This window comes from Struthio camelus, chromosome 1 (assembly GCF_040807025.1).
Source record: "Struthio camelus isolate bStrCam1 chromosome 1, bStrCam1.hap1, whole genome shotgun sequence".
In the NCBI taxonomy this organism is placed as follows: Eukaryota; Metazoa; Chordata; class Aves; order Struthioniformes; family Struthionidae; genus Struthio; species Struthio camelus.
In genome coordinates, this window is record NC_090942.1 from 147,478,937 (window position 1) to 147,497,385 (window position 18,449).

Consider the following 18,449-nt stretch of genomic DNA (forward strand, 5'->3'; position numbering starts at 1 on the left):
TTCAAACATAACTGAAACTTCTTGGCTGATATATTTCAATCATATTGACAAAAAGGATGATATCCAAAAGGGCAGTTACCCAAATAGCTGAAGTCAGTCCAAATTAAAAGCAAATACAATGTGATTTCAAAAAATTGCACGTGAGGTAATCGTCTCTTTTGGCTGTACTACTGTCTTTATCTTTGAAAAGGAAGAAAGCAAAGAAAGCCTAAGAGTTATATCAGAATGTACAGAAGTATATACTGTTGTCTGAGCTGAGAAATACACTTGCAAATTCCTTATTTTACTTTGGTTATTTAATTACTTCAGCAACTAATATTATGTCTTCAGTTTCCGGTGTTATGGACTGCATTTTGCACTCAGTCTGCAGAAAATAAAATAAAATAAAAGCTTCCATTAGTTTTATAAATAAGCATAGCGTCTACTTACTTATTTGTAATTCTGAGAGTATTTCAATATTTGTTGCATATTTTATAAATATTTCACTTCTTTATTTCTTAGCTAGTAAGCTTCCTCAGCAGGATATAACAGTCACATTTCAGCCTCTACATAACGCAGGCACATGGGTTTTGACTAGCCTGAGCGTGGGCAAGGAGGACTTGTGTTTTTCTCTAGTGCACCGTGCAGATTATTGCAAATCATCTCAAATAAATTAAAAGAAAAGGGTTAACTTTGTTAAGCTATTCAGGCAGATGACTATGCCTTGGCCTGAGGTTTAGCTACCTGAACAGACCATGAGAAATTACCAGACATGACACGAGAAGTTACTGGAAAATAAAAGGGATGGTTAGATGTAGGTGAGCTGCTGGTCAATAAGCTTGTCTGCTCAAACCATATGCCTGATCACTGCAATCTCCGCTATGATCTTACAAAATCCTATTCTTAGCTACTTTCTGTGTCACCTTCCTCTCTATCCCGTATGTATCCTCTAGTGACCTTCAGGCTGGACTAGCTGGTGAGTAGGAGGAGACCCACACTTGGAATAACCAAGGTCAGGGCCAGTGAGTGGGTCAGGGTCCTGGGGTTGGGGCACGGGCGGTGAGCAGGGGGACTTATAGCTAAGGTCATATTGGAGGTACCTGTGCCTGTGGGGTGTTGCGTGTGCAGAGAACGAAGGTGTATTCACGCTTCCCAGGTGAACTTCAGCCTTGCTCAGCTGACGAACAGCAGAAGGAACAGGCCGTCTACCTCTCTGCTTATGTGAGTGCTGTCGGTGCTCATGTGGTGCCAGTAAAGGCGCAGGTGCCGATCTGTGTGGCTGGCCACGTCAGTGCCCTGTGTGTGTGCATTTGTGTGTGTGTGTGTATGCGTGTGTGTGTGTCTTGTATTGGCAATACACACTCAGCATTGCTGCTGGCTGGACCTACAAATGGAACAAGCAATACCTGCATCTTTTGGACTGGCATGAGAGAAACCCCCTGGGTCTGGAAGTGCACTGGATTTGGCCTCCCTTAACAAACTAACTTGCTGATTTTCTCTTGTAATTCCCCGATATATGGCAGTTACTCTCTGTATTAAGCTATTTATCATTTAAGCAATACCTTTTAAACTGCAGTAGAGCCTTGAATTTCATACATTTTGTATAAATAGAAAGAAAAGATACCTCTAAATTTGTATCAGGCAGTAGATGAAATGCATTTTTTGGCTCTGGGATTTGTGGAAATGCTACTTTCCAATAGCTAGTCCTGGAGATCAAAAAGGGATGGAATAGAAAAGAACAAATAAATAACCGTTATGTATCAAAGCCATTGCATCCTTGAATAAACTCTTATCTTCGTCTTCTAGGGTAGAAGAAATGGAAGAGAAATATATATATATAAATATATATATAGAGTTTCATCACAGAATGAACGTTGTTCAGGAAAACACTAGGAATTGCAGTGACTCTTGCAAAATCTATGCTGGAAAGGATAATCAACCTGTGTGTTTGCAATAAATTCAGCACTTCAAGGAATCAGGAGATGTACTGTGCAGACAGTATACCCTACAAATATTTCGACCTATTGCACTGCTAATATGAGTAACTGCATATAAGTGTTCTCCTTGCCATGTTAACAGAAGAGGGCCCTGTGGAAGAGTGAGGGAGAAACTTTGGGCATTACAGTTACAGCACCTGCAGTACCACACCTCTGGTTTGGTTTCCGCTGCAGTGTGAGTAAAAAGTACTCACACTCTGTACTACAGAGACACCTCTACCGTATTTGTTTGCTTAAGAACTTCATACGTGTTTCATACACACAGGCAAAACAAAATAAATCCATAAATTAGGCCTACCTTTTACAGAACAAAATTGTGAGGATTGCCACTAAGACTGTTGCAACTACAGTCAGAAGTAAGGCCAATACTGAAGGAGAAATAACTTCTTCATTTCCTGAAAGAGTAGCAGTTACAGTGTCTTAATGTAGTAAAAAGGAATAGTTACGTAGCTATGTCAAACACCTTCATTGGTTACTGACTGCTGGGTGTCAGTCTGAAAGGTTTCTGTTGTAATATAAAACAGCTCTCTAACTTAGTGCTTAAGCAGTAATATATGCTGGCAGAGATTAACATTGAGCCTATTCGTTCATCTCCTGCAATAAACATTTACTGTGGTTTCACTTAGACCTGTATACATTTTATATTGTTTTCGAACCACCAGAATGTTTGAGTATTAAGAGATGTACAAATACTCTCTCTTCTTTTCTTCCTAGCAGTGTAGATCGAAACAAAATGTTTGTATATTGTTTATATTTTTGTGTGCTAATAGGTGCAAAGCAATGTATTAGGTAGACAGGAAATAAGTGGGGAAAACTAGGCCAAATAATTGGTTTGCATTCTTACCAAATCCAAGAGGTGCACTCCACTTCCCCCAGGCTGTGTTTACAAGACAGCCGCTGCCAGCTGCTCTGATTTTCACAAAATACCTCTTTCTCATATTGAAATTTTCAAATGTATAGTAATTTTTCCTTTCCTAAAAGCAAAACAATTAAACTGATTAAACTGAGTTTTTCCTTATTGCAGGTCTAGCTGTTAATAGTGTGAAAGTTTCACTTACCAGTGAGTCTTCACAAGCTTATGAGAGCAGACTGGTGTTATAGAGCAAAATATAAATGTATGTCCCTTTTATTATGCATATAATATCCATATATCCATGTATCTCCTTTCCAAAATAACCTGTCCCTCAGTAAACTTTTTCAGTTTAGAAGCTTTTTTGTCTTTAACATTGTATCCTGTAATTTCTGATGCTATAGTATGACTTCTTTCATAGTTTTCCTTTCATATGGCACCCTCACAGAGGCAGAAGAAGCTGTTAGACTGTCTCATTTCAGTACTGCTAGAATTGAGTGATGTGAGGAATAAACAGCCTGCAAGCACCTCACGTTCCTCATGTGCATTATAACTTTTCAAGACAATCATAAATTCCCATCCAAACCTGTAAAATTTGTAGATTTCAATATGTAGAGTTATTAGAAATTACTGAAACATGTTTACTTTTGGATACTTTCAGGATAGATATGCAAGCTGCACTGATTAAAAGGAGGTGCAGGACACCCGGAGAACAGCATACATGGATTCCCTTCCTGCAGGACTTTTAGTGTCTTTGTTTTTCATAAATAGCTAAATTGCTGGGGGATGTTTTCTCTGTATCGCTTGTCTCTGCTGTCATTGACATGTAACTTCAAATTATGATCAAATGTTTGAGGGGCAGCAGGGACAGTAAGGTGTAAAACTGAAGCTTTTTCAAAATACCTAGAGAATAATTATAAAGTTCTGTCTTTGAATATATGATAATGTCACATAACCATTATAATGCTTTATCAATTTGAAACGTTTAAGAAATTTATAAATAAAGATCTCATAAAGCATAGCATGTTGAGTGCTGTTATACTGATATTAAAAGCTTTTGCATATGATTTACTTTTCACATGACTATGAAGCCAACATGTATTACTGATAAATAGAACAGGAACACTTACTATTATATAAGTATCTTTGGTCTTTTCCTCAGCATTAGCCTGCAAATTGAAAAAACACTTTATGTTTATGATCGTTTATTCTGTGATTAGATTATAAGTCATGTTTTATCCACTATCTTCTTTCACCCCATGCTCTTTCTTATCTCCTTGACATTTTGTTCAGAACTGGTGATTTATCTCAGATTTAAGGTCTAATGTATAGTTCTTTCACAATGCCAAGTTTATATAGTGAGCAATTCTGCTATGGAAAAGTGTTTATTTTCCTTACCACCAGAGTAGAGAAATAAATTTTCTTTCAGATTGGTGATTGAACTGAAACACAAGCAAAACAGACCTGGTCTGAATCAAAACTATAGCTTTATTGCTGCATATACCAGGAAAAATAAATAAATAAAATAAAAGAGAGAGAGAGCGAGAGAGAGAGAGCGAGAGAGAAATCTATGAGATAAAACCTTTAGTTTATGCATAGTATTTATATTTAAAAAGTAATTATTTCATTACTTTTAGTTACAAATGTTTTGTAAATATTGTTTCCTTTTCTCTTGGATGAAACGTTCTGAAACTGACATGAGTTCACATATTTTAAGCTGTCCTTTAACAACATTTTTTGTAGAGACAGTAAAATTCACTCATTTCCCTTGAACAGCTGTAACAACTGCAATGTAATGTAGTGACCACACAGCTAATTACTGGTAAACTATATCTTCTTCTCCATTAGCTTGTCAGAGTATGATTTTTTTTGAGTTCTACCTTCCTGCATTTAAAAATAAAAATAAAGAAATACAAACATTTTTGTCAAATAACTGCAGGCATTCGCATGTGCCCCTGGCTATAAGTTTGCAAGGCATGCTGCAATAAAAAACACTAGTTTCTAGAATTTCTAAACCAGCTACTTTAAGCACAGGAATCAGTCTAGGAAAAAGTGGAACAATATGCCCTCCTGTTTTATGTTTTTCTAAGATAATATGTGAGAAATTTAAATAACGATGTCATGGAAGACTTCAGAAAGTGGAATTCTAGAAGGATAGCTGATCTTTTGGAAATTTTGGAAAAAGAGATATATTTAAGAATGTTATCTTTAAAAGACGAAAGAGAAAAAGTATGCAACAGTCTTAGGGGACTTTCTCCTGTGGGGGACACAGTCGCTAATCTGCTGACCCGACCTGAGGGAGGTTTGTTGTTTGCCAGGTGCCAGGGCCCAGGATGTTGCAGAGGGACTGCCAAGGCTTTTCTGACCCTTGAACTGCTTTTCTGTGTGAGCGCTGGTGATATTACCAGGGTAATCTAAAGGGTTTCACAAATGATAACAGAGCTCTGGGGATGAGGGTGAAGGGCGGGGGCCTGGGTGGTGTTTACTCAATCCTGCTGATGGGAGAGAAAGTCTTGAGCAGAAGTGAACTGGTCCAGCAGGTCAATGCCTGGCTGCGTGGCTTCTGTGGTGTTGGGACTGCCTGAGAAACGAGGGCTCCTGAACGGGGACAGGATACATCTCACCAAGCTGGGCTAGAGTGTCCTGGCAAACAGGCTTGCTAAACCAGTGAGGAGGGCTTTAAAATAGGTATATGGGGAAGGCTTACAGTAACCAGAAGAGCAGAGAGGGAACAAAGGACAAACTAGAGGACAGCATGACAAGGGAGGCTCTCAAACCTCCTGTGTAAAAGCTGCATGACTTGAGGCCTGTCTCAAAGGCTTGTGCTAAAATCTACATTGCATGGGGAACAAGCACAGGACAAGTTAGAAGTCTGTGCGCAGCTCAAGAGCCATGAGCTCATTAGGATTACGGAGGTATGATGGGATAGATCTCATGGCTGCAATGCTGCAACGGATGGACACAGGCTTTTCAGGAACGGTAGAGTGGGAAGGTGAAGAGAAGTGGTTGCGCTCTCTGTAAAGGAGTGGCTTGAATACATGCAGCTTTTTCTTGGGAAAAGTGATGAACTAGGAAGAGAGCTGGTGGGAAAGGATCAGCAAATAGATGAAAACAGATGACAATGTGGTAGATAAATGCTGTAGACCGCTTGGTCAAGAAGAAGAGGTGGATGAAGCATTCTCTAGGCAACAGGAGAAAGCCTTCCAGTCACAGGCCCTGGTACTCATGGGAAACCACCCTGGATGGCAAAGAAGCCCAGGAGAACTGGCTGATCTTCATGGGCAGCCTCCTCAGAGCACAAGAATGGTCTATTCCAGCATGCAGAAAGTTGAGCAAGTGTGGCAGAAGGCCAGCATGGATGGACATGAAGTTCCTGATTGAGCTCCAGCACAAAAAGGAAGTAGAGAGAAGGTGGAAACAGGCATCTGAGAGGAATGCAGAGTCATTGCCTGCACAGGCATGAATGCGGTTAGCAAAGCCAAAGCTCAGCTGGAGTTGAAACGAGCAAGGGAGGTGAACACAGCATAAAAGGTTTCTGTAAGTACATGGGCAGCAAAGGGGAAGTAAAGGAGAATGCCGACCCATTGCTCAGAACCTAACGATAAAGGACATGGAAAAAGCTGAGCTACCAGTGCCTTTTTAATCTCAGTTTTCACTGGTGAGGTTTGCCATCAGGCCTTACAGTCCTTGAGACTCCCACTAGAATCTATGGGAATGAAGCGGTATCCACAGTAGACAAAAACAGAATTTGAAATTGCTTAGTCCTTTTAGATGCACGTAAGTCCATGAGACCAGATGTGATGCATCTGAGGGTGCTGAAGGAACTGGTAGATGTCCTTGTGAGGCTTTTCTCATCTTTGAAAGGTCATGGCAATTGAGGGAGATTCCTGATAACTGGAAAAAGGCAAGCATCACACTCGTCTTAAAGAATGGCAAGAAGGAGGTTGCAGGGAACTACAGTCACCCTCATCTCAATCCCTGGGAAGGCTGTGGAGCAAATCCTCTTGGAAGCCATATCTAAACATACAAAGTGTAGAAAGGTGATTAAAAGCAGCCAGCCAGCACATGTTTGCCAAGGGCAAATCATGCCTGACCAATCCGATTGCTTCCTGTGATGAGATGACTGGCACTGTGGACAAGAAGGTAGGTATGTTGTATAACTTGACTTTAGCAAGGCCTTTAACTCACCCTTCCACAGTCTCCTTTTCAGCAAGCTGGTGAGAAATGAGCTGCATAAGTGGACAATAAGATGGGTGGAAAATTGGCTGAACTGCCCAGCTCAAAGAATTGTAATCAATGGTGCAAAGTCCACCTGGTGTGCAGTAACTAGTACGGTCCCTCAGGGATCAGTACTAGGACCAATACTATCCACTAGCTTCATTAATGACATGGATGATGTAACACAGCACACCATCAGCAAGCTTGAGGCCAGTACCAAATTTGAGGGAGCAATCAATATGCTAGAGAGCACGGCTGCTACTCAGAGGGACCTGGATAGGCTGGGAAAATGCACTAGCAGAAACTTCATGAAATTCAACAGGTGCATGTACAAGGTCTTGCATCTGGGAAGAATAACCTCATGCAGCAGGATGCTCTAGAGGCTGACTGCCTAGGAGGCAGCTCTGCAGAGAAGGGTTCAAGGGTCCGGGTGGACAAGTTGACCATGAGGCAGCAATGTACCCTCGCAGCAATGAAGGCTAACTGCATCAGGGCTGTATTAGTAGGGGTTTAGCCAGGTGGTCCAGGAAAGTCATCCTTCCCCTTTGTTTGGTACTTGTGTGACTGCACCTGGAGTACTATGTCCAGTTTTGGGCTCCCCTATTTTGGACTCTAAAATTGCATGTTCTTCATTGTACGCTTTCCATTTGTTTTAGAATTTTCCCAGGCCATTTGCTGTTTGATTCACCTATTTGAGCATGGGACTTAGTGAGAGGGGTGGGTGTCATTTCACTTCCATCTTCATTGAATAAGTTGGCTAAACACTCTTAACTGTCAAGAGAAAGACATTTTAAGGCTTATTTTTTCTCATGCTAAAGTAAATATCTAAAGTAGGCCAGTTAAACTACACAAATATCCTTCTATTTACTTAAAAGCAACTCTAGTAAGCTATCCCAAACACAGACAACCACATTACAGACAGCTGAAATTAAAAGAGACGAATTCCACTCACTACAGTTAAGAGCAGATTAGAAAAGCTAACATGCATTTTAAATACTAGATCATTCTAATTTCCTTTTGCACTACATAATATTGTTAACAAAATAAAAACACTCAAGACTGTGATGGTGCTTGAGTTTAGCTACACAATTTGTCCAAATGCTTACATTGTGTGGCCAGATCTACAATCTAGAAATGAACTTGGTGAGTGGTTAACAGGGATACTAGACCAAGCACCACTTAAGAGACAAAACAGTGACAATTATTTTGTAGTAGAGATCATCTGAAGGCAGAATTCACTACATAACTGCTGTTAAGACTCATAAAAAATGGGCTATAGGCTGCTTAAGAGACTTTAATGATCATAAAAAGACAACAAAGGGCACATTTGTTTCATAGAGTATATCCTGATATGCAGCAGACAAAGACTTCAATAAGTATTTCAAGATTTCAAGAAGCTTTACTGCAATTGCACGCTTATGCAAAGGTGATGCAAACTTTCCTGTAAGCAGAAGTAGTGAAGTTTTATAGCAATTAGTTGGGCCTGGGAGAAAATTCACCTATGAGAGGGTAAGACCTATCCAAACTAAGCAGTTTCAAATAACAAATCCAGGGAATGCCCTGGATCGGTGGCCAAGGCTGGCTGCAGTACAGGCAGGTTTTGCTTTGTAGTCCCTCTCTGCCATCCTGTGGTCATTTGATACAGTTCTTCCCCAGTTACAGTAGCTAATGTCTACTGTTTTAGCAAAGAAACACAGCAACCTATCATTCCATATTGTTTCAAAAAGACTTTTAAAATCAACATTTGAGACAAAAACAGGTAATAAAAGTTGGGGCAGTACATGGTAAGGTAAAAGAATGGGAGCACCACAGAGAAATATGGTATTACATATGAGAAATGCTACACTGTAAAAGAGAAAGATTTCCCTGATATGTATGTGTATAGGTAAATGGAAACATATATATTAATGTTAAATATAGGTCGAGGAACTCCTCTTACCTTATGCTTTATGTCAACTTCATATTTAAAACACTTGTCTTTGCTAGAATGACTTATCTGGGGTCGTTCCCATTTAATTATGCAATCTTTTTGAATGCCGTCACAGTTGGCAGTGACATTTAATGGAGGCATGAGCTCTTCTGAAATGATATTACCAAGAGTGCAATTAAAATCATTTTAATCTCTTTTCACGCTAATAAAAGAGAATGCAATTGCAGGTACCACATCTACAAAGAAAGATACTTATTTGTATCTATTCTCCTTAGAAGCTCTGTTAGATATAACTGAAAGATCGGAGTTCTTCAGATCCTGTCTTCAGGATCAGAAAAAACAGGGACTAAGCCAGGGAACCTGACTTAGGAGCATACCAAGATACAAAGCTCCTCCATTCACTTTGGAAAACACTTACGTAGACTTCCTTCTTCTTTTCATGAGGAAGTTCCTTAGTAGGCAAAAACTAGCTGATGCTGAGAAATCCAAAGGACTTTTCTTTCTTCGGGCCTCCTCACCCAATGCTTCTGTAACATGAAGGTGTGGCTTGTTTGGTGTTGTAAACTAACTACGTAGTTTAATCCCCCTTCAAAATTAGCTATTAAATTACACATTTAAGAATGGAGCTTAAATTTTTAGAATCTGGCCAACTTCTGCACGCATCTGCTGTAGGTGTAGGCACAAATATGGAGACTTTATATTTTGATCACCCTCAAGGACATGATGCTTATTATAAAGACGAAAGACAGTCACTGGTTGCAAAAAGGGTGATAAAAGGCTGAGAGAGGAAACCTCAGTTTCAGCTAGTCTACCTTTTATTGATTCCTAGGGGCTGGATTGGGCTATTTGGACTGTCACTGTAGGGGATAGTGAGGTCCTGTCCTTCTGTTTGTGTTGATCTGTTTGTGGCTGTATCGTGCATGTGTGCACACCTATTTGGCATTCTCACTCAGCCCCACTGCCAGCAGGGCCTGGAAAGGGGGATGTGGAGCAGCTGTACCCCTCTACTGGCCCAGGACCAGAGAGATCTGGTCCTGCAGTCCACCAGATTTGGCTACTCTTACCAGCATCAATCAATGAACAGTCGTGTTTCATCTCCTGTGAAGAAATGCTATCCCTTAATTCCTTCTCCTTATAGAACTAAGCCTTGTTTGTCCATTTTTTTGAATACAACACCAGAAACAGTGAGGCTTTGGCAAATCAGTTGATTCATTTTCATAGTAAATGTACAGGATGCTCCTCCCAAGTACAGCACCATACAGAGTGTGTGAAAACCTGTGGTGCTTTGTATACATAATCATCTCTCTAGTCGAGGGTATGTTGTCCATGGCTGCCATGCCCACTGGCAATGAGAAGGAGGAATCAGTGCTCAGATAAGCTTCTTCTGACACGTCTCCTCAGCTGAAAGATTTTTGGCCATCACTGAAAGGATAGAGGTGTGGAATGAAATCTCTGACCTCCTGAGGTTCTTACTGGAGAAAAACTTAAAAATAAGAAGAGTGGTGCCACATAGATTTATCCTTCCTCTATGGAAAGGCTTTTGGTGTTGAAGAAGCCATGACAGATTGTAGCTATAGATATTTCTTGATTGATTGCACTCATGACTTTTTGACTTAAGGAACAGATTTTCTGGAACAGTTTCTCTCTTTTGACTTTAGGTCTAAGGTGGACACTTGGTTCTCTCACAGGTGATTTATCACCTGGAATTAAGTGACTATGTCCATCTTGAACAGAAAATTTGCAATTGCAAACTATACTCTTCTCCAAACCCAATGTGAAGGCTGTTCAATACAAGTTGAGCCATGGAGTCAGTACACATAAGAAGGGATGGAAAAGCAATGACTAGAAAGAAAACCTCTGTCCAAGGTATTAAAATTTGAAGAAGTAAAACAAGCAAGGCAGAAATTCAAGCTATAGTAAAAGAACTACTGCAAAAATAAAAGTAATGATATACTATGTCTCAAAATAGGGAGACAGAAACGCTGACGAGAATAAATAATTGAAAGTAATTTGAACAAAGAGGCATACACTGCCCCTTTTGTCATTGCAAAGATGGTGTATGAAAGGAGAGTTCAGGGCTTGCCTCTATAGATACTACATTTAGAGAAAAAGCATTCTATCCAGTAATATTTGTAAATGGGTAACCACAGTATGAACTGACATACAGATAGTCTGTCAAAGGGAAATGGTGTGTTACATACTCTACAACGGTATATATAAACTGGAGTAGAATTCTGCAGCCAGACACCAACGCAAGAAATGAGACTACTTGCAGTAGTGTTAAGTCTAACAGGAAATGATATGAGAATTTGTATTGAATTCAGTGATATAGTCAATAGATTTCAGGCTAGTATTTAACTGAACCAGTTTTCAAGCTGAGCAACAAAATTGCACTGTATTTGTATGGGAGAAGACAAACGTAGAAGTTTCAGATGAAATTCTGGAATCCGACACATCCAGTAGTATCTGGATCATATGAACATCCAATAGTTTATATGCTTTCATGGATTTTAGAAAACTGATATCCAACTGGAAAACTCTGTCTGTTAGCACTAGTATTCTGTTAGAGTGGTCAGACTTCTCTGAGCTGCTGTTTCATGCCTCTGCCTCCTGTTGCTGTGGTTTTCTTTTGGAATGATATTTTCACATCCACAAGGGCCAAGACTAAAGCTTTTCAAAGAAAAGGATAGCCTGTTTTATAGGGAGAAAATTCTGTAAGGACTACAGGCTCCTTTGCAAGGATGAATTCCCTATTCCCCTCATGCAATAGTGGAAACAAAGTAGAAAGAAATTATTTACTTACCAATTGTATACAGTTCGATGTACTCATCATAGAACTGGATCACGGAGTCTTTGCTAGACCCATTCACCACAAAGTAAGTAATTGCATCTTTTATCGCCACATTTTGGAAGTGGCATCCCGTGTGCCTCCCTTTTCCATCTTCAACATAAAGCTCACATTCCATCTCTTCTCCTTCTCTGTGTACAGCAAGGTGTTTTAGTTGCACGCGTGCAGTGTCATGCGCTGAATCGGGATTCAGAATTCCCTAGAGTCAAGCAAGCCTACTCACCTTGAGTTCTGCCAGTAGAGAAAATATTGGGTATCACCTGGCGCATCCCCGCCCGCACACCAAGTGCAGTTCATAAGGGAAACATTGTAAACCACGCAGGAGAAATTTGTAATGGCTGTCCCGGGCATGCCTGCAAACAGAGGAACGTCCCATGTCCCTTTGTGGGGGAAAACGGTATGACTGCTCCAAATCAGAACATCCCGGCATCCACTTAGGTATTTCAGGCACCTGCGACTTCAGCTGATTACTGTGGGGCTTTAGGAATGGTGTGCTTCATTTTCGGTAGCATAACTGGAAGATGTTTGCAGTGATAGATTCCGTGAATAATTGCACATGGATATAAACTCCAAGGATATAGTTATAGTTGCATCTGACAGAATAAGGCTCAGGGCAGGGGAGCCTATTTTGCTCTAGTACAGGCAGTAAGCTAAACTAGCTACCCTTGTGCTTTGAATTTTTCCGATTCAAAAAGAGACACAGGTGCCTCGATGTCACCACCCGAAATATCTCCCTGTCAGCCTTTAGAACCCTACAGTAGTATTTCTATTCCTAATGAATTTGCTTCAGTGCCTTGTCAAATACACAGGGAGAGCAAGGAGCCTCGCTGAGGACTCCAGAGAGGATGAGAAACCTGAGTACAGACCTCTTAAGTCTCTCAAGACTTCAGGGAGAAATGCTTATACAAATAGGTATAGATGTAAGCTTAGGAAGTCTTTGTGGTCTGCAGAGATACCTTCTTCCACCTAGAATTAATTCCAGGTACCATCTCCTGATCACAAACATTTCAACTCTCTCCTTAAGCTTCCACCCCTACCCCTACCCTCCCCCCCCTAAAAAAAAATTCCAATACATTTTTTTTAAACTTGCCTTTTAAAAGGAAGGATGACTTATCCTTAAGTCAACCCCTTTTTTAAAAAGAGATAGCAATTTATTTGGGCTTAACAATACCAGAATGAAGGCCATTTTGTATATGCTAACTCTATTTTGCTTAAATGAGCACATCATGTACCTCACTCTCTTACCACTTTTATCTATATTACATACATATATAATATACATAATAATAATATAGTGTAATAATATACATTTATTATCATATACACAAAGAAGAGTAAATTCTGTCAGACCTTTCATTATTGTGGATGAGACTGCAAAGTCATGAGATGCTGAGTGACACTGTGATAAAACTAAAGGTGTCACAGATTTCTCACATAAGAAGTTCAAAGCCAGCAGCCATAAACCTATTTCACTTGAATTTTTAATAACATTTTAAGAATATTTAAATGTAATCAATAATATATTAACACAAATATTTAAAGGAGATATGACAATGCAAATGATGGCAACAAGCAGGGTGCAATTACTGAGTTGTCTTGGCAATTTCCTTTTCTTGTGACTGAAAGCATTGTCATAATGCTCTGAATAAGTTCTTTCATCGCATAGAAAACGAGTGGATTAATTAAAGAATGATTTTTTATTTTTATTTTTTACCCTTAAAACATTGGAAGTAGGCAAAACCTCTTGTAAAGTTGAGCATATTACCTTGTGGAATAAATGTGCATATACTTGAATACGTAGTGTTGTTGTTCACTCCTGTAACTGAAAAGCTTGCACCGTTATGTAGAGGACGTGCTATATTTTTTTCAAACATGCAGTTTGTATTCTTCACCTGAAAAATGATACGCACATCGTTTACTTTTGTGCTTTTCATTGGGTGGTTTACATAGCACTCCTTGTAGAAAGGGCTCAGGCTTGTGCTTGATTTGTTACACTGGGACCACTGCAACCATGAAACAGGTACCAACATCTTTCCAGGCTCGAAAACTTCCTTCCCAGAAGGTGGGGATAATGAACCTTTACAAGTGCAGGGTGAAGAGTTCAGTGCTTCCCTCTAGGAAAGCCCAGAGGAAATGCTGGTCAAATAGTCCTAGGAATAGCAGTTCCTCCTGCCCTTCCATCCATAGCCCCCCAGACCAGTTGAACCTCCTCAACATGAAGTATGTTTTCATAGGGATTGACAGAGGGCTGCAATGTGGTTTATACTCCATGCAAAGACGAATGGAGATACTCCACAAATGATTGCTTACGTAAGAAACTGGATTGAGGTTCATCTCCACTAACATTAGCTTTCTGATAGCTAGCATCTAGTCCGAGCAAGTCATACAGATGCTTTATCTATGCAGTGGTGAGGGAAGACACAGACATTGGCATCTAAGAAGCATGGGATACATTGCATTCAGGCAGGGCCTGTATCTCTCTAACAACTCCTGTCAGAGCTTAAAAAACTACAATCTCCATGTTTAGATTGCTGAAATGAGGGTAACACGAATCTACTCAAATGTGTGACTAGTCCTGTGGGTAATAAAATTGCATGGAGTATTAAAGGAATCCCAAAAAGTCAGGCTTTTCTAGAAACTGTCTACTGAAACATTAAATATGGTATACGGATTGCTTGTTGACATAGTAACGTAGTATGAAATGCTCCCTTTCCATTTGTGCAAAACAGACTGCCAAAACCTATATATGCTATTATAGTTCCTCTTCTTAAAAAAATTCCGTTTTAGGGGTTGTCTACCCAGTCAGATGCTTTAGAAATACCGGCCAAATGGGCTGACACTGCTGCAGCTTTGAGCTCTAGAAGAAGGGATCTTAGCTAAGGCAGGAGCAATACATATGCAGGCAAAAGAATAATGCCCGGAGGACAACTTAACAACTTGCTTTGAAGTTTCAGTCCATCTTGTAGAGGACAATAACTAAGAAATTATTCTGCTTAATATACATGTAGTTGCATAATAGAGGAAGGTCTAACTTGCCATCTTCTCTGTGTAAGCACTTCTAAAAACAAACTAAAACATAAGCAGAAGTTGCCTTTTTCTAAAGTCATGACAGTTTCAAGTCATCCATTCACATAAGATCTGAGGTTAAGTCTCATGTCTGCTATCAAAAGTTTGGATCTAGTCAGAAAGTCTGGTGGCATTTCTCCTTTTCAGTTATTTATATAGGTTTCCCATTTTCTTGAGCGAAGATGAGAATCTGGACCATGCTAAACTGCAGAACGATCTAGTGAGTAAACCCTGCAAGAATGCTGCCTATAGAGATACCACCCCCTGAGGCCTACAATTTTTTTCAGGACTTGGCTCAGTTTGCGTATACAAAGGTGCCTGCTCTGTTTGAAATACCCGTGGATATCCTGTTTGGCCCCAGCAGCTACACTAGAAGGGACATGTCTTCACTGCCTTTTGCGTCACACCAGCCATTTCTGAGCAGGCACATCATTGCATTTCCAAGACCACTGAAGTCTTATGTTTAGGCAAGTCAGTCAGGACCCAGTCATCTAACTCAAGTCTATCCATTGTACTCATAAATCATCTTCTGCAGGTCATGAGCTGCCTCTCACCTAAGCTCCTCTGAAATATGGACAAGAGGCAATCTTACACTTCAGTGCCATCAAGGCCCTGATTTCACAAGAGTGCTCTGAGAGCAGTATTTCATGAGAATGGTGAGAGGATGGACATACCTCAGTACAAAGAGGGATCTCACTAAAAACTAGAAAGAAGCACTAAAACACAGACTACCATGCTCCTACCAAGGATATATTTTTCAGTTACTTAAGGATATGAAAGAAAAAGAAAATAAGTGCAATGATTTATCTGTACTCAAACTTTACATAGCAAATTTACCTTTATCCTTATCTCACCATCACTTGCATTCATAGAACATGAATACTCCGTGAAATTCATGCTGCTCACCCAGCTCAGTTCCATTTTCCTCTGATTCAGGGTCAAATTTCTGATAGGCCAGTCTGGCATCTCCGCTGAAAGTATCACAGAAGAGTATCAGTACAGATGCAACACTAATGTCCCCAGATTTTCAGGTGCAGAGACTACCTAGCAGGCCTCAGCCATAAGGCAGCTTAACCACAACTGCTTCCAAAGAGAGACATATTACACCCCACCTCTGAGGATGTCCCTTGGGAGCATTGTACTTACAGTCTGTGCATCGCCAGCCAACACACACTGGGGTAGTAAACAGCAGCATCCACCAGATCATGAAGATGAGCCCAAGAGGAGCAACCATCTCTTCTTCCTCGGAGATAAAGAGCGATAAAACTTGCCTAAAGTCAAAGATGCCAGACTGAACCACTCGCCCCTGAATTTATCTAGTCTGACCTGCTCATACTGCCTGCCTCCACACCATTCTTCAGCTCCTATGGTTCTAGTGAGGCAAGATCTCCCTATACCGAAGCCAGGCTGACGCTTTCCCAGCAGGCTGCATTAATTCACGTCCTCAGGCATCTTGTTGCTTGTTATACCTGCTACCACCTTGCCCAAAGGGAAGTCAGAGTCACTGTGGTGGTGGACGCTGTGGTTCCCAAGATCTCTTTTAGAGCCATTTTGTAAATGGGAGTTACTTTGGCAACAGGCCAGCACTCTGGCACTATAATGAACGATTACATGCCTTAGCCAGCAGTTCTGCAATTGCACAGTTAAGCTCCTTCAGCATTCTCAGGTGGTGACACCTAGTCCTAGTGGCTTATTAGTATCTAATTTATCCACTTGGTAAACCATACATATATCTACCTCAAAGTGGTCTAGCTTCCCTGGTACAGATTTCCCTCTGGCTTCTGCAGGACTGAGGCGAAGACTGCATTGAAATTTTCTGTTGCAGCCTCACGGTTCCTAAGGGGCCCTTTTATGCCTCCATCACCAAAATGTTCCACTGATTCCCTTGCTGTTTTCCTACTACTGATATATTTAAAGAACGTATTAGTAGTTTGAGAATGTTTGCAAGGTGCTCTTCAGCTCCTTTTATCCTTTCTGATTTCCTGTTAATATTAAATCTGCCATGTTTATGAGTATTTCTGTTTTACTTCTTTGGGAAAGATTCACATGTTTTAAAAGCTGCCCTTTTCTCTAGGTTGATCTACTTAACTATCCCAAAGAGACATATATGGTTTTCTACTGCAATATTTTTGCTTCTTTTCAAATTGTGTTACAAAATTACCTGAACTTCCAGTACAGTAATTCTGAAAAACTTCCATGCTGCTCTCAGGCTTCTTCTTTCTGGAGTGCTCCTTTTAAGGTATCTTTTTGCTTGTTTATTGGCTTGTTTTTGATTAACTGCCTCATATTCCATTTCAAGAAAGAGTTAAAGCACAGGCCATCCTACAGATTCCTCTTTTCCCCAAAACTTCCCCAGTCACTGTGCTGTCTAAATCCTTCCTCTGTACTATCATGCTCTGAGTCTCCAGACCTCTGCCCATCTCTCAGGTCTTGAGGGAGAGAAGATTAAATAGACCTTTCAAGCAGTAAGAAAAGTGTTCAGATAAGTTGTACAAAAGTTAAAGAAGTTGTAATTTTCTACCACAAAACAATAAGTCTGTTGATCTTGGGACTACTGTATGAGATGCTATATATATATATTTAATGATTGCTAACTTAAGGTCTGAAGATTATCTACATGCTATGAAGAAACGTTAAGAGGAATAGACATCAAGCGAGCGGGTAACAGTCACAAACAGAAAATGTCAAAACCAGCCACAGCAATATCAGTCAGCTCCAGTCACCCAATGGGCAGTATGTTATAATGAAGTCACTTGCTCATAATACTTAGTTCATATATTTTCAAGGATGTTTTCAAATATATGCATAAAAGTGGATCTAGGAGGAGCGTCTACCTTTGCTGAGAACTCAGTACCAAAATCGGAAAGAAAATCAAAATTATATCCAGGGCCTTTCCAAAGCAGGGAGTAGGCACTTTGTTTGCAAAGATCTTCATTCAATTTAGCGCCATATATTGCTTTGCCAGCTTTCAGATTTTTACCTAGGACATTTTTCTTCCAGCCTTGGGATTCCGGTATCCTCCTATCTTACTGCATACCTCAGTGACCAAAACAGTCAGATAAGACAAAGATGAACCTACCTCGTTTTTCAAAACTTCTGTATCTCATTTATCTTTGTATAATAGTCTTCAGGCTCAAAGAAGATGGAATGACTTGTATTTGAAATGGTTGTATATCTATAAATAGGGCTGTCTCTCTTGCCACTTGCTTTGTAGGGAACTGTTGTACCATGGGAAGTGTTGCAAGATGTGATGTTCATCACTTCCCTCCTTATTCTTACCAAATTCATTTCATTGCACAACTCATGATTTCACATAACACAAAAAAGCAGTTAACTAGTTATGTTTTCCTTTCTCTTGTATAGGATCCATCGGTGCTTTGAGATCCATAGAAAACTTTTTCTTTGACAGACACTGTGGCATCTCAGGGCAGCAACTGATGGCCTCGGGTTGGGCTGGGGTGGGCCGGGGCTTGAGGGGATGGGGGAGGCCCAGGGAGGGCAGGGGCACTGAGGGCTGCTGGGGCCCTCCAAGAGCCGGACCCCAAGCCCATGGGAAAGAGA

General features: G+C 40.4%; 1 protein-coding gene across 6 annotated transcripts in view; it reads right to left on the reverse strand.

The window, feature by feature from the left end:
• Nucleotides 1–18,449, reverse strand: part of LOC104138689 (granulocyte-macrophage colony-stimulating factor receptor subunit alpha) — a 23,197-nt gene continuing 4,748 nt past the window's right edge. The window contains exons 1-12 of one of the 6 annotated variants that reach the window (XM_009666422.2): nt 17,968–18,316; nt 16,035–16,127; nt 15,726–15,859; nt 13,588–13,714; nt 12,046–12,175; nt 11,778–11,953; nt 8,984–9,123; nt 3,957–3,995; nt 2,821–2,950; nt 2,275–2,371; nt 1,604–1,685; nt 1–364 (exon numbers count right to left, since the gene is read on the reverse strand). In XM_009666422.2, the coding sequence (XP_009664717.2) occupies nt 293–364; nt 1,604–1,685; nt 2,275–2,371; nt 2,821–2,950; nt 3,957–3,995; nt 8,984–9,123; nt 11,778–11,953; nt 12,046–12,175; nt 13,588–13,714; nt 15,726–15,859; nt 16,035–16,127; nt 17,968–17,995 (1,248 nt within the window). In that variant the 5' untranslated portion in view covers nt 17,996–18,316 and the 3' untranslated portion in view covers nt 1–292. The other 5 variants (XM_009666424.2, XM_068922474.1, XM_068922444.1 and 2 more) reach the window with 5 other exon arrangements.